The sequence below is a fragment of the Eumetopias jubatus genome, unplaced genomic scaffold, assembly GCF_037043125.1.
Source record: "Eumetopias jubatus isolate StellerSeaLion01/CBP00866 unplaced genomic scaffold, mEumJub1_p1.0 scaffold_9, whole genome shotgun sequence".
Taxonomy (NCBI): domain Eukaryota; kingdom Metazoa; phylum Chordata; class Mammalia; order Carnivora; family Otariidae; genus Eumetopias; species Eumetopias jubatus.
The window spans coordinates 50,239,459-50,253,523 of record NW_028274815.1 but is presented as its reverse complement, the minus strand read 5'-3'; the positions used below and the strand labels follow the sequence as shown (position 1 = coordinate 50,253,523).

The 14,065-nt window shown below is 59.3% G+C and overlaps 1 protein-coding gene across 1 annotated transcript; it reads right to left on the bottom strand.

Moving 5' to 3' along the window:
• Positions 1-4,504: 4,504 nt before the first annotated feature.
• FBXO41 (F-box protein 41) lies at positions 4,505-13,954 on the bottom strand. The gene is made up of 12 exons (XM_028116104.2): positions 13,050-13,954; positions 11,228-11,453; positions 10,677-10,750; positions 10,053-10,411; positions 8,977-9,218; positions 8,665-8,780; positions 8,379-8,531; positions 8,125-8,220; positions 6,621-6,739; positions 6,284-6,442; positions 4,701-4,816; positions 4,505-4,567 (listed from the first exon to the last, which is right to left on the bottom strand). The coding sequence occupies exons 1-12, from the start codon at positions 13,952-13,954 to the stop codon at positions 4,505-4,507; spliced, it is 2,628 nt and encodes an 875-aa protein (XP_027971905.1).
• Between the last annotated feature and the right edge of the window lie 111 nt (positions 13,955-14,065).

The window sequence follows — 14,065 nt, the reverse complement described above, 5'->3', positions numbered from 1 at the left end:
GGGAGTTGAGGCCAGAAAGAGCTTCCTACGGAGGTAGCCAAGCCACTGAGGGGCCAGGCAGTGCCTGGTGCTCCTGCTGGACTTGCCCTGGGGTTGTCCTTAAAGATGGCCTCCCTGGTTGAGAGTCAAAAATGACAACCTAAGGCTTTTTTGTCTTTGTGCAGACACCAAAAGAGTGAGCTCTGGCAGGGACAGCGATGTCTACAGCCCTGAGACAGGTCTTCCTAATGCTTTATTCACTGTTGATGCCGTTGAGGTCATCCACCCACTTCCTGCCTCAGTGCACTTGAACTGCAGAAAGGCTTGGTGACACAGACAGACAAAAATATGGCCATCTACCATTTACTTCCCTGGCAGATAATCCAGTTTCACCATCTTTTATTGGATACAAAGTCATAAATTCTCTGATGCCCATGTGAGTCCTTTTAAATACATACACTCAGGTACATTCGGCAGAGGGCATCTATGGGTGAGGTGGAGCAAAGTGCTGGGATGGTGACGCCTGGTTGGGGGGGAGAGAAGTGGGGCCAGGGAAGGCCCCCTGGGGGCTGGAGGTACAGGCACCACTTCAGAAACAAAACCAAAAAAAAAACGCTCTCCACCCCTCCGCCTGCTGTGCTTGGGGTGGGGGAAGCTACCCTCACGGCTCAGGCCCATTGCAGCCTGGCTGTGCAGGGAAGGCAGGCCTAGGGGCCGGTTGAGGAGGTCCCTACTAGCAGTGCCCACGAGAGCCAAGCCTCCTGGTGCCAGTCATGAGGCAAGCCTCAAGGTTGCCTCGGGCCTCTGCACTTGAATGCAAGACCCCGCCAGGGCAGAGTTGAGGCCAGGCCAAGCCCCACTGGAACTATGCCAGCAACGGCAGACAAGGCTTGGGCTTGTGGTGGGGAAGCCTGCCTGATTGTCAGGGCAGTCTTGGGACTGGCCAGGGTCCCGGGGGGTTAGGGAAGGAATAGGAGCTGGTTGCCCTGGTATTCCGGTCTTCACCCAATCCTAAACCTTACCCTCAGGCAAAAGCTGCAGATGAATACACTTGTCCGGGAATAAATACATACACACGATACACAGCAGTATATACAGAAATGCAGGCCTGGAACAAGGCTGGGTGAGAAAGCATAACTACCAGGGTTAAAGAGAGAAGTGCCAGGCCCCTGGAGGAGGGACTGATAGGCTGGACAGATCAGTTTGAGTTAACTCCTCTGGGCAGGGGAGGACCTGCCCCCACTCGCCATCTCTGCTGTCTTCATCCCAAGCCCCCAAGGAATTGGGTCTTTGGCACCAATAGTCCCTCTGGGAAGGTCTTCAGCCTAGCACCTTAAAGGGACTAGGGCCTGGGCCGCTTCCCACCCGTGGCCCAAAGGACCAGGGCAATAGGCGGGACCCAACGGCAAAGGATGGAGCCAAACCTTGGAGCAGCAGGCCTTGGGAGGGAAGTGGCTTTTTGTTTTTGAAGCGCTTCTTGAGGGGCTGGCTCAAACCGCTCTCACGGGACCAGGAAGTCCTGGGCTGCCTTGGTCCCTAGGTGGTTTCTTGGCCAGTGGAAAGCCACAGTTCTGGGCAGCACCCTTCCTCTCTCCCAGGGGTCAGATGTATACAGCGTCTCCTTCGTTCCCTGCTAGTGCCATGGGGAAGCAGCCCAAAGCCTGATGAAGTGCTCAAGCTGAGTGTGCCAAGCCTCCCAGATGCTGGGTCCAGGCCATATTGCCGGGAGAGGTGTAGGGACACCCGAGTGCTGGTGCCCATGGGACCTCTACATGTGCCTGGGACCCCTAGAGCAGGGCCTGCTTCGATTTGCTCTCAGATACTCCTCTCCTTCGCATCTTACTAGGTGTGAGATACAGAGGTGGAAGCTCCTTTGAGTGAATGAAGGATCAGGTGCTTCAGGAATGGCCAGACCCTCCATCCCCGTTACCCATCCTCAGCCATGCTCTGTGGTTGCCAGAGAAGTGAACAAATGGAGCATCCCTGCAAACAAGCTCCCTGTACAGCAGCAGGGCTCATCCCCCTGTGAGTCAAAAAATAGCTTCGAGTTGGGGGACAAGGGGCCCACACCCTGCCACTTCTAGGCATGCATGAAGTCCAGCCTGCGTGAGTCTGTGAGTCCCCGTCAGCAGGGGCTGGGGCCGATGCCATATGTACTCCTACACATCCTTCACACACTCAGCTGGGAGGTACAGGGTGGGGACTTCTGGCCAAACTTCCTACCAGTGGGGGGGGGGGGTGGCCTGTTCACTCTTCTGCCCTCAGTGCTGGTGGTGCTCAGGGCTGTTGCACCAATGAATGACTGAATGAATGAATGACTGGGTGAATGAACCTACTCCTAGAATCAGTCCTTTCAGCACTGCCTTTCTCCCACTCTAGCTCACTGCCCGTGCACCCTGACCTCCTTTTCCAGGACTGATGCCAGACATTCCAGTGGGTACCCACCCAGGGAGAAATTGCCCAAAGTCTTGTGTTTAGGGATGGAAGCTTTCTGGGGCAAAAATCCCTCAGTAAGGCAGGCTCAGGCCAAGCAGGGCATCCCTTTGTGCTTTGTCCAGGAGATGGGGAGGGCAGCACCTCTGATCCTAGGGTCTTGAGCAGGAGCTGTAGAGGGTATAGTTGGCAAGGCAAGACAGATGTACCCAGGGCACCCCCATATCCCTTCCAGGCCCCTGGAGGACAGAGAGAAGTTGTGCTTCTTCCTGCAACTCCTGGGGACAGGGCCAGGGAGGTGGAAGCCAGTGGGGCCAGCTGCTCTGTGGGGGGGGGGTGCCACTCAGCCAAAGCTTTGTGCAGGACTGGACAGGGAGTTGCCAACAGGACACCCTTGGTATTTGGGGTCTTCAAAGGGCGAGGCCAGAAGGAGCTGGGACAGAGCTGCATGTGGAGTTAGGGGAGCTGGATACTGAGCCTGTGGGGTCTCAGTCTGAAGGACTCATTACAGGGTAACCCAGGGCTGGGTCTTGATGTCCAGGATGTAGCAGAAAGGTCCCTGGAAAGGGCTGAGAAACGAGAAGTCCAGCCCCAGCCAGGACCAGCAGCCTAATGGTTAGGGCAGAACTGGCCCCTGTATAGGAAATTAGGAAACCCTAAGATGGATCAAGGTTAATGTTTGAAAGAATTTTCCAAGTGAATGTTAGTGGGACCCAAGGCCTCTACACCACTATGGGAGTTCTGAGAGGAGGAACTGCAGAGACCTGAGTCTTTGGAGCCTTAGTGCCAGAACCTGGTTTTACCAGAACTGTGCAAGAGTCAGTGAAAAACCCCATTTGCATTCTGTGGTTTCTAAGCCAAGTGGCTCTGGCTCAGGCCCCAGCACCGTGCCTAGGCAGAAGCACTCCAGCAGAGCCCACAGCCCATGGGGCCCGTGAAGACTGAGGAGGGAGGCAAGTCTGATGAGGCTGCTCTTCCTCTTCTTTGGCTTCATGGGTGTGGTTCCCTACCAAGACCACGTTCTTCAAGCAAGCTAGCCAGACAAGGAAGCAAACCAAATTCCCTCCTGGCTTCCTCCAGGCCCCAGCACAGAAGGCAGTGACTCCCTGCCACCCACAGTCCTAGGGACCCAGAGGCCATTAGATTCCTGCCCAAGCACCAGAAAGACATTTCTTGAGGACAGGAACTGCTGCTCACTGCTGCTAAGGTTTCCCAGAGCTAGGACCTTACCCCTCCAGAGGCTCAGGATCGGTGGAAGGTATAGAAACATGCACCTTTTACCTCTGAACTTAGCTCTGGTGTGTCATGAGGGTTGTGGTGGCTGAGAGGAAGGGTCTTGTTTCTACAGCAATAAAAACTAGGTTTTCTCTACTTGGCAATTTCCCCCCTTTGAGAGTGGTGGTTTCAATATCCTGGGGAAAAGTTCTGGATGAATGTTTTGCCATTCCAAGCCCATTCCCACTACCTTGCTGCACCCCCGCCCCCCACTTTTGGCTGACCACATTCCCAGACCCATAGGCTTATCTGTGTTACCTCTGGGGAACGTGGACCCAGAGCCTAGGCAGGATGTCTGAAGGGGATGCCCCACAGAGGGCTGGAACAGGGCAGGAGGAAAAGAGCCCTCCTTGCCAAGTCTGAGCTGCTTTGGGGAGCCCCCTCTGGCTGGGGCCTAGCAGAGGCCCCTGACCGGGAGGCTGGGCCTCAGGAAGGGGGGGCCGGCCCCGGTAGCCTGAGCAACCGAGGAGCCACTCCGTGGTTGCAGGTCCTGAGGGCGATGACACCAGGTGCTGGTGGTGACTCAGCTCCTTGCTGGCGGTGCCCAGAAGGATGCTCCAGTGGGGGTGGGGTGGGGGGTGTGGAGTGGGGGTCGGAGGGCAGCTTCTGTCCAAGCCCCTGCCCTGAAGAGGCAGTGCCCAGGGTCAGGCCTGTTGCTCCACGGTCCCAGGAGGAGGACAGGAAACTCAACCCTTCCCTGGAAACCAGGGATAACACTAGGCCTCTGAAGGTCTAGTCCAAATCAGGGTCCCTCTGGAGGTCCAAAGAGAGTGCCCTGGTGTGGGGCTGGCAGGGGCCCTGCCGCCCCCCGCCCGGGTTAGCAGCCGCCGTCCACCTTGATGTGCAGGATCTTAGAGAAGCCGGGCCTCCGTCGTAGGGCCTGTAGACCGAACCCTGGGTTAGTTCCCCTTGGGGTCAGGCAAGTGGGGCCCTCCCATTACACACCCAGGTCACCAACTCCAGCCTAGGGATGTCACCTAGGGTCTTGGGTGGCCTAAGAGCCAACTCCTCACCTGGAGTTTTGTCACCATATCCTCAAACAGCTTCTGGGCCTCGGGACTGCTGGGCTCTTTGAAATAATCAGCAATCCCAATCTGGACCACAATGGACTTGAGGTTCCGGCAAATGCCTGAGAAAAGGTGGGTAATAAGGTGATGGCTGGGCAATGGGACTGCTGCTTCTCCTATTACTACTTAATGAAACCAGAACCCTACAGAGAGATGGCCACGTGCCAGGCACTGGGCACCACGTAGAGGAGAGCAGGCCTGTGGCACCCAGAGGGTCAACCAGATGGGGGTTGGGGCCGGGGGAGGAGGGCAAGGTCATACAGCAGAGGCTGCAGTGGACTCTGGGACGATGAGTGGGCAACAGCCAATTGTGCAGAGGCTCTAGGAGCTTCCCTGGCAGAGGGGACAGTTGTACCATGGCCTGGCCATCTGGAAATGAATTCAAGGACAGAGTGGCTGGAGTGAGGCTATTGGGTCTTCTCTGGAACATGGAATAGGGGAGACAGGCAGCAAACAAGTTGGGAGCAGAGGGCTTAAGGGACCAGATGTTGCCATGAAGGCAGTGGAGGAGGAGGAAAGTCAGGAGGCTGAGAGGGTTCTGGAGGTCATGATTTTGGAGGCTGAGCAGTTAGTCTGGTGGTCAGTCCAGGGCCAGGCCATGAGGCTGAAGGGGAGGGAAGAAGAGGGTCCTGGAAACAATGAGATTGTCAAGGAATCTGCAGGGCTCAGGACTTAGGTGTGACCAGGGCCTCAGGAAGGGGGGGCCTGCCCCAGTAGCCTGAGCAACTGAGGAGCCACTCTGTGGTTACTGCAGGTCCTGAGGGCGATGACACCAGGTGCTGGTGGTGACTCAGCTCCTTGCTGGCTGTGCCCAGAAGGATGCTCCAGTTGGGGGGGTGGAGCGGGGTTCGGAGGGCAGCTTCCTGAAGGAGTGTGAGCAGCCCCAGCTGGGCGCCCATGTCCTCAGGGAAGGTGGAAGAATGGTCAGGAGTGGGGCAGGTGGCTAGGGGTTGGTGGGGTCAGAGGAGGCATGTTGGAGTCTACAGTAGCACGGAGAGAGGGGTCTTCACCCTGAGAATGGTCCTGGCAGGGCTCATATACATTATCTCATTTAACCCTCCCACCCATTCCAGAAGGTCCGCTTAGAAGATGGGGATACAGAAGCCAGAGAAGTAGAGTAACTTGCCCAGTCACACAGCTAATAAGCAGTAGAGCCAACATCGAGACCTACATCAGTCCAGCTCCAGGACCTGTATTCCTAACCCGTCTGTTCTGCCCCTGCCCTTGGCCAGAGGCTCACGAGGAACAGGTCATATCTCGTATCTCCCATGGGGGTTGAGCAAAGGGCAATAAAGATCTGTGGAACTGAACCATTTGGACCAGTGCTAGCAGGCCTCGAATGCCACACTGGCCTCAGAAGACCCTGGTGGCGAGGCTAGGATTAGCACCCTGGTCAGTCTGTCCCCCACGTCCACCCATGCTGGTGCTTGCTGACGAGAACAGGGAATTGCATATGCTACTTGCTGACAAGGCATGGTAAGAGGGGACAGTGGACACCCCCCCCCGCCGGCCGCATTCCCATTGCTCACTGTTGAAATGCAGCAGGGCCTTGGGGGTGACGGGGGTGGCCGTGAGCACCAACATCTCCAGTCCCTTCAGACCTTCCCGGCAGACCTCAGCTGCCACCTCCTGGGTGATCTCCGACACATGGTCCAGCTCCAGGACCTGCAGCCGCATGCAGTTTCTTGCTAGGAAGAGAAGGAAGAGGGGAGGTCCTGCTGACAAACTCCCCAGGTCGCCTCCGGCCCGGTGCCTCCGAGCTCCTGCCACCACCCAGGCCGCAGCCTCAAGCCCCTCTGGGATTCCGGTGTCGCACCCACGCCTGCTTCCCACCACCCTCCGCCCCAGTCCCAAGGAAAGACTCACCAAGTGACGCCAGGCCCTGCACCCCACAGCCAGCACCCCCAACCCCCAGGGCCCGAAGGTGCGGCCAACAGCGACCAATCATCTGCAGGCAGCGGTTACTGAAGCGCGTGGGCTGCTGGCTGGAGAATGGGGCAGAGAGAGGGCTGTCAAGGAAGCTTCTGGTTGCACGGCACCCCGAACCTGCTCCTCTTTCATGTCCCTTGCTCAGGCTGGGGCCCCACCAACCACCCAGCTGCTCAAGTTAGAAACCTGGGATCATCCCTGACCCTTCCTTACCACCTGCCGAGACCTACAGATTCTGATTCCTGAATAAGTTCAAAGCACAGTTCACACCACCATCCATATTCATGTGGATTCATCTAGTCTCTGTGCCAATTCAACCGGCACGGTGCTGACAGCGAGCCACTCATTCTATGTTCTCTCCCTCAGTCATTCAACAAATGGGCCTCAAGTGTCTACTAGCGCCAAGAATAACCGAGCTGGGCCCCGGGGACACAGTGGTGACAGTATAGACGTGGTCCGTGCCCTCAACGAGGGGGGCGGGGGAGGACACAACATAACCAGTCTGATGTGATCCTGTCTTTAAGATCAGAAATACTGCAAAGGCTTCCCGAGCACTTCCTAAGTAAAATGCAAAAATCTGACCCCCTTACGCAGGACCTTCCTAACCTTGCCCCCACCTTCCTCTCCACACTCATTGCTCCACCCTGCCCATCACTCACACCAACCCGGCCATTTCCCTGAACACCTCGTTCCTCAACATTCGCCCAGGCAGTGGGTTCCTGGTGTCTGCCACGCACCTGGTACCAGGGATATGGGAACGGACATTCACAGCCCCAACATGGAGAACTGCTAGTACCGCGGAGACTCAGATATTATTGCAAAACAAACTACAGCAGGTGTCAAAAAGAGCGGAGGCACCACAGGAATGGGGGCAGGGGAGCAGGGACAGATTCCGCCAGGTGGCAGGGAAGGACATGGGATGCCCCGAGAGGAGCTGTCGTGCGGAGAGAGGGCTTGGAGGACAGAGTGCAGGGACAAAGAAGTCTGGTTTGAGGAACACCAAGTTGTGAATGAATGATCTGGATTCTCCGACAACCAGCTCTTTTGTGTATGCTACATCGACCTCCCTGAACGGCCTTTCACGTGCCAAACAAACGTGGCTATTTCTAGCTAGTGTTGACTGAACACTTATATATACTCTTTATAGACACATCTCATCTGAGCCAGCTACGGTCCCACTAAGGCTGAAAAATCTCGAATATCACCTTCACTTTGCAGTAGAGAAACTGAGGCATGACTGGATTGCTCTCCGTCACACTGCCAGTGAGCCAGGACATCACCCCAAGCCTGATTTTGAAGCTCTGCTCCCAACAGCTAAATACACAGACTGATGAATGTGAATCTGTCTCCCCAGCCAGCTTTTGGAATGGCCCAGATCTGCTCAGTCCTCAGCCAGCCCCGGCTCAACCCCTGGCCCCTCCCAACCCCTGCTGGGGCTCACCAAGGGTGAAGTGGCGCCACCTGGAGGGAGACAATCTCTCTGCAGCCTGCGCCCAGGGCCCAAATGACCTCATGGCCCACGGGGTCTGTGGCGCTCCTGTTGAAAAGAAAGAGCTGGGACCGCCCACCCTGGTGGCTTCTGCTCCCTGCCCTTGGACCAGAGGACTCTTAGGTCCCCTTGCCTGAGAGCCCTGGGGGAAAAGTATGCAGACCCCAGGGACCCGCTCGGCCGGAGGTCCAGAGGGTGTGGACTACCTGTAGGTGACCGCCTGCAGGGCGCGGCAGTAGCAGCTGGCCAGCCAGAGGGAGCGGTCGGTGAGAATGTTGGGACAGTGGGAGATGCGCAGGATCAGCAGATTCCCCCCCGCCGCCTTCAACAGGGACTCCAGCCCCGCCTCGAGGCAGCCCCTGGGGATGGCCAAGAGGTCAGGGCACCGCTTGTGGCCACTCCCTCCCCGGGGAAGCACCGTCCCCCCCAGAACTCCAGGTGTGCACGCAGTAAGACCCCCCCCCCCCCCCGGCCCACCCACCACCGCCTCACCGGGTGCTCCGCGCGTACTCTTCCTTGCTCTCCTTCTTGCCCCGCTGCCGGGGCTTCAAGTTCTGCAGGGTCAGCGAGTGCGCCTGGGTGCACCACTGAGCCAGCATGGCCAGGAACTGCAGGGAAAGAGGGGTTGCCTGCCGATGAAGGGGCCTGAGCTTGGCTGGCTGGAGGGAGACCCCATGAGAGCATTTGGGGGAGCGAGGCTGAAGCTAGGGTGTTGGAAGGGGCGCAAGGGCCAGACCTCGAGGGCCCAGATTCTGCTGGGAGAAAGGTGGGTTCACAGCAGGGGCGGTGGGCGGGGACAGGCACCTTGGAACAGACGCGGGCGTTCTCGAGCAGCACCCGTGTCCAGACCGCGGGGTGGCGAGCCACGAAGCGCCAGTCCCGGCAGACCTCGGCCGCGTGCAGCAGCGTGCGTGTGTCCAGGTAGGTGAAGATGCAGAACAGGGCGGCTCGCATCTTGAGGATCTCCGGGCTGATGACCTCGTTGGAGCAGGAGGGGCTGCCCCTCTCCGCTCGCCGACCCCGCCCACTGCCTCCCTCAGGGCGGGCTGCACGGTACCAGAGGGTCAGAGATCAGTGTGGAGGGTCAAAGGCCAATGTGGGGGTGTGGGTGGGGAGGTGGGGTGGGGTAGGAGCCACAGAAGGGACAAGTATGAAAGACCCATGCTGGGGGACTGGTGACTTGGGAGGAAGGACAAGGGGCCTTTGCTTCCCCCTCCTCTGCACACCCCATCTCTAATTATACACATTAGAAAAAGGTGAGCCTTCCTCAAGTAAACTGTCTTTTTAAGATCATACATCCTCACATTGTCCAAACTCAGCCCCTAGGCAAAGCAACTGAGTCAAGTCTAGGAAAGGCAAGGGTTTGGAGGGTGAGGGTACAGATGGATAGAAACCCAGCCTCTGTGAAGAGAAGGCCAGGGCGAGGCTGCCCAGAACGGTCACTCAAGAGCAGCCATGCACCTGACCTGAGCCCTCTAACCTCCTGACCCTGACCCACCCACATATGCACATGGCCTTGTGCATATACAGAAGGGGGCTCTCCCTGCTGTTCCAGGGACTTCAGTCTGCAGTTAACACTCAGCTACTCTCCCGTAAATGTCAACAACGAGCCATGTGAATGGACCCCCTGAGATGTGGCATCCTTGTGCAGTCCCCACCATGAGCACCCCTGTGCTGCAGCACTGCTCTGTCTCATGAGTTCCTTGCCCAGGCTCCCAGGGCACTTGTAGGAGAGTTTGTCATCCTCACAGCAGGAAGTCTGGGACAAGGGGAAACAGGTGCAGGAGCCCAAGAGATCTACTGCCCCAGCCCTGTGTCCCCTTAGAGGGCCCAGCGCCAAAGAAAGACTGGCCCCTCTGGCCTACCCTTCCAGGACTCACCTGAGAGCCGGCAGCTGCTCAGTGGCCCAGCCAGAGCAGGCCCAGGGCGGGGGGCATCTGAGGGGCCCTCAGCCTCTGACTCCGTGGTTCGGGAGCCCACGTCCGAGACATCACCCTCCTCCCCCTCCGTGCTGTGTCGGCGGGGTCTGCGCTGCCAGTTCTGGATGGCCTGGCGCCGCAGGCCTGAGCTGCGAGGGGCCTGGGTGCGCTCCGAGCCACCGTTGGCAGCCTGGGCCCGTGTGCCCAAGCCCCCAGGGCCACTGTCCTCGGGGGCCCCCTCTTCTGGCCGGGGTAGCTCCAGACTGTCACTGTCATAGCAGCCTGAGCTCTGGGATGCAGCGGGGACACGGCTGGAGGCCCTGGGGTGGGGTGGACCAGACGGTGAGGAGTGAGGGGCACCAGGTCTGCCCAAAGTCCCCAGGCCACCCCTACCGAGGGCAACCCCCCCGCCCTACTTTCCAAGAGCCCCCTTCCAAGAGTGTGGAAAGGCAGACGGAGGTGACCCGAGGAGTATGGGGAAAGGAGAAGGAGCCAAGGCCCCAGATGGGCCAGCCGTCCAGGGGGCCGGTGGGTCTTTCCAAGGTGAGGGTGGGCTGTGTGGGACGGGCCAGGCCCGAGGCTTACCCTGTGCTGGGAGAGGAGCCATGCCTCGACACGGCGTATGTGCTAGGCATGGCCAGGCCCGCGTGGTGTTCTCGCTGTGGGCCCCCAGAGCGGGAGGGAAAGGCGGGGCATGGGGGGCAGCAGAGGAAGCAAGAAGATGAGAAGGAGCAGGAGAAACAGGGCACAAGATGGAGAGAAGAGAGGAGGGAGAGGAGAGAGAAGGAAAAAAGTTGGGAAAGATGGACAAATAGACAGACAGACAGCCCAGAAAGGCAGGCTCACCAGCCCCCTCCCCACACCCACCCAGCACCCCAGACCCTGGCCTGTGGCTCCTGGGCTCTCATTTGGGCAGAGAAGGGCCCCTGAGCACCAGGGGGGCTGGATCACACCTCACTGGCTCACGGCCTCAGGGGCCCTTCTGCCCAATCAGAGGGGCACCCCTGTTCCTGGACCCCTCCTTCAGGCCCAGAGTCTGCTCGTGGGGAAGAGCCAAAGAAGGGAAGCATGGAGCATAACAGGGGGACGCTAGGCCGTGTGCGCGGTGGGACTGGAGGGGGCAGGTGGGCGCTCACCATTCTGCCGGGGCCCCGGGTAACAGGCCCAGCGCCACTTCCTCCCCCTCCGCGGCCCAGGCTGGCACTCGGGGTGCTGCCACAGCTGCTGCTGATGACCTGCAGCTGCCGCTCGGCGCGGTCCGCACGCTCCAGCAGCTCCTCGATGAACTGCTGCAGCCGCAGCTTGGCACTGGCCTCCCGCGCCGCCGTCTCCTTCAGGAACTGGTCAATCTGCACCACCTCCCTGGGCCCGGAGCAGTCTTTCAGCCCCGTGCCTGGCTGCCCACCCACCCTCTGGAGGAAACCCTGAGCGGGAGGGAGAGACACGGGCACAGCTGCCCGGGCTGTCTGCTCACGCCCACGTGGGTGCCCGCAGATGTACAGGCCCGGGCACAAGGCCCCCCACCAAGGCACACACAGAAATGCAACCGTACACCCACCCCGAGTCACACACTCATGCCCCACTGACCCAGGCCCGACGCTCCTGCCAGGCACCTGTACTCCCCATGGAAACACTCTGTCATACGCAGTCACACTCAGAGCCGCCTTCTCCGTCCAGATACACTCTTGGGCACACAGCCACACACACTCATGTACACGTGCTCATGTCATGTTCACTTGCAGGCATACACACAGTCTGAGCCAGGTACAGTTCTGCTCACACATTCCAACACACACACACACACACACACACACACACACTTTCAGAAACATTCTCAGATGCAGAAATCTCAGGGAAGTACACACAGCACACTTCAGAGTCACTTGAGCATTTACTCCCAAATGTATTCACATTCAACATTCACTGAGCACCTTCCAGGTGTCAGGCACTGTTCTAGGGATTTAGGGATACAGCTGTGGATAGACTGAGGAAAGCTCCTGCCCCCATGGAGCCTATATCACAATAGGGGGTAGATAAATACCATCCATATATTTCACCATTCTACATTTAAAGACCAGGGAAATAAGAAGCCAGCAAAGAACGCTGAGAAGGAGCAGACAAAAAGGAGAGTGTCCTGGAAGTCAAGTGAAGAAAGTGTTTCAGGGATCAGCTGTGTCAAATGCTGCTGATAGGCTGAGGTGATGATGAGTGGGCCTTGGTGACATGAAGGTCATTGGTGACGTGGAGGACAGTGGTGGTGGTGGACATCTCTCTAATCAGAGGGGATTCAAGAGAGAAAGTGGAGAAAGAAATTGGAGACAAGGAGTATAAATTTTCATAGAGTTGTTCTGGAAGGAGAGAAAAGAGGCAGTAGCCCAAGGGGGCACTGGGGTTATGGTGGATGGGAGAAACAACCTCCTGTTTGGTGGCTTTCAGGAATGATACAGTTGGGGCGCCTGGGTGGCTCGGTTCTGCTTCTCCCTCTCCCACTCCCCCTGCTTGTGTTCCCTCTCTCGCTGTGTCTCTCTCTGTCAAATAAATAAAATCTTAAAAAAAAAAAAAGGAATGATACAGATGACAAGGAAAATCTGATGATGGCAAAGAGGAGAGCAGAATTGTGCCACGTCTTTGAGTAGGCAAAAGAGCAGAGGATCTGCTGCCACAATGCAGGGGCTGGCCTTGGCTAGGGAAAGAGTTTTCACCGGCAGGCATGCGAGCATACTTGCATGTCTTCACAGTCCCAAACACATACCGTCATGACGCTCTTGGCCCCACACACACCACCATCACATGCTTTTGGCCACAGATGCCACAGTACAAAGCCACGGCCACACAGACACACACACACAGCCACACTCAGTCCCACTCAAGGTGGGGGCAGCGGCAGCGACACACACGGTCACTCAATCGGGAACATTCACGGGCACACCCGCCCACAGGGCCCTGCGGGCCACTCACTGCTGCTTGCGGCTCAGCTCCTGTTCCTTGTGCACCAGGTCCTGCTTGAGCGAGGCCAGCAGCTCCACGCTCACGTCCACCTGGCGCGAGAGCTCGGATGCCCGCTCCTCCAGCTCCTCCTTCTCGCGCCCCAGGCGGGCGCTCTCCTGCCGCGCCGTCTCCAGCTCCGCCGCCTTGCGCTCCAGCTCGGCCTGCAGCCGACCCACCTGGCCCGCGATCTTCTGCTCCACCTCCTCGCTCAGCCGCTCCAGCCGCCGGTCCACCTCCAGCTTCTCCAGCGCGCGGATCTTGAGGCGCGCCAGGCCCTCCTCGTAAGCCACATCGGCCGGCGAGGGGGACGCGGGCGAGGCGGAGGCGGGCCCGGGGCCCGGCCCCGGCGGCGGCGTCGAGCAAGCCGAGGAGGCCACGGACTTGCGCGCGAACAGCTCCCCCAGCGGGATCTCGATCTCGCGCAGCGCGTAGCGCGCGGCGGCGGCGGCGGCGGCTGCTGGCACGAGGCCCGGCTCGGCCAGCTCCTCGCACGGCAGGCTGGCGGGCACGAGGTCGCCGGCGAAGTGGGCGAGGGGCGCGTGGTGGTGATGGTGGTGCAGCAGGTGCGGCGCGGCGGGCGATGGGCCGGCCGCCTGCTCCTTGCCCTGGAAGGACGTGCTCTCGAAGACCTCGCGCCGAGCGCCGGGCACGGCCAGCAGGGCGGCGGGCTCGGGCGTCAGCGGGAAGCCCGAGGCGGCGGCGGCGGCGGCGGCCGCGGCCGCGGCGCCGTCGCAGATGCTGTTGGTCTTGGAGAGGATGTAGAGCGTCTCGTACGTGTGGCTGTACTCCAGGTGAGCACGCAGCGACGACAGGCTCCGGAAGCGCTTGTGCTCCCCGCAGCGGGGGCAGCGGTATGGCAGGTCCAGCGAGGCCATGGCCCCGCCGCCCCCGCGGCGCCCCGGCTCCACCGCGGCCGACCCCGCCGGTCAGCCGGGCGCGCTCATGGGGGGCCGCGGGCGAGCCCCCCTGCGCGGTCAGGAAGGCTC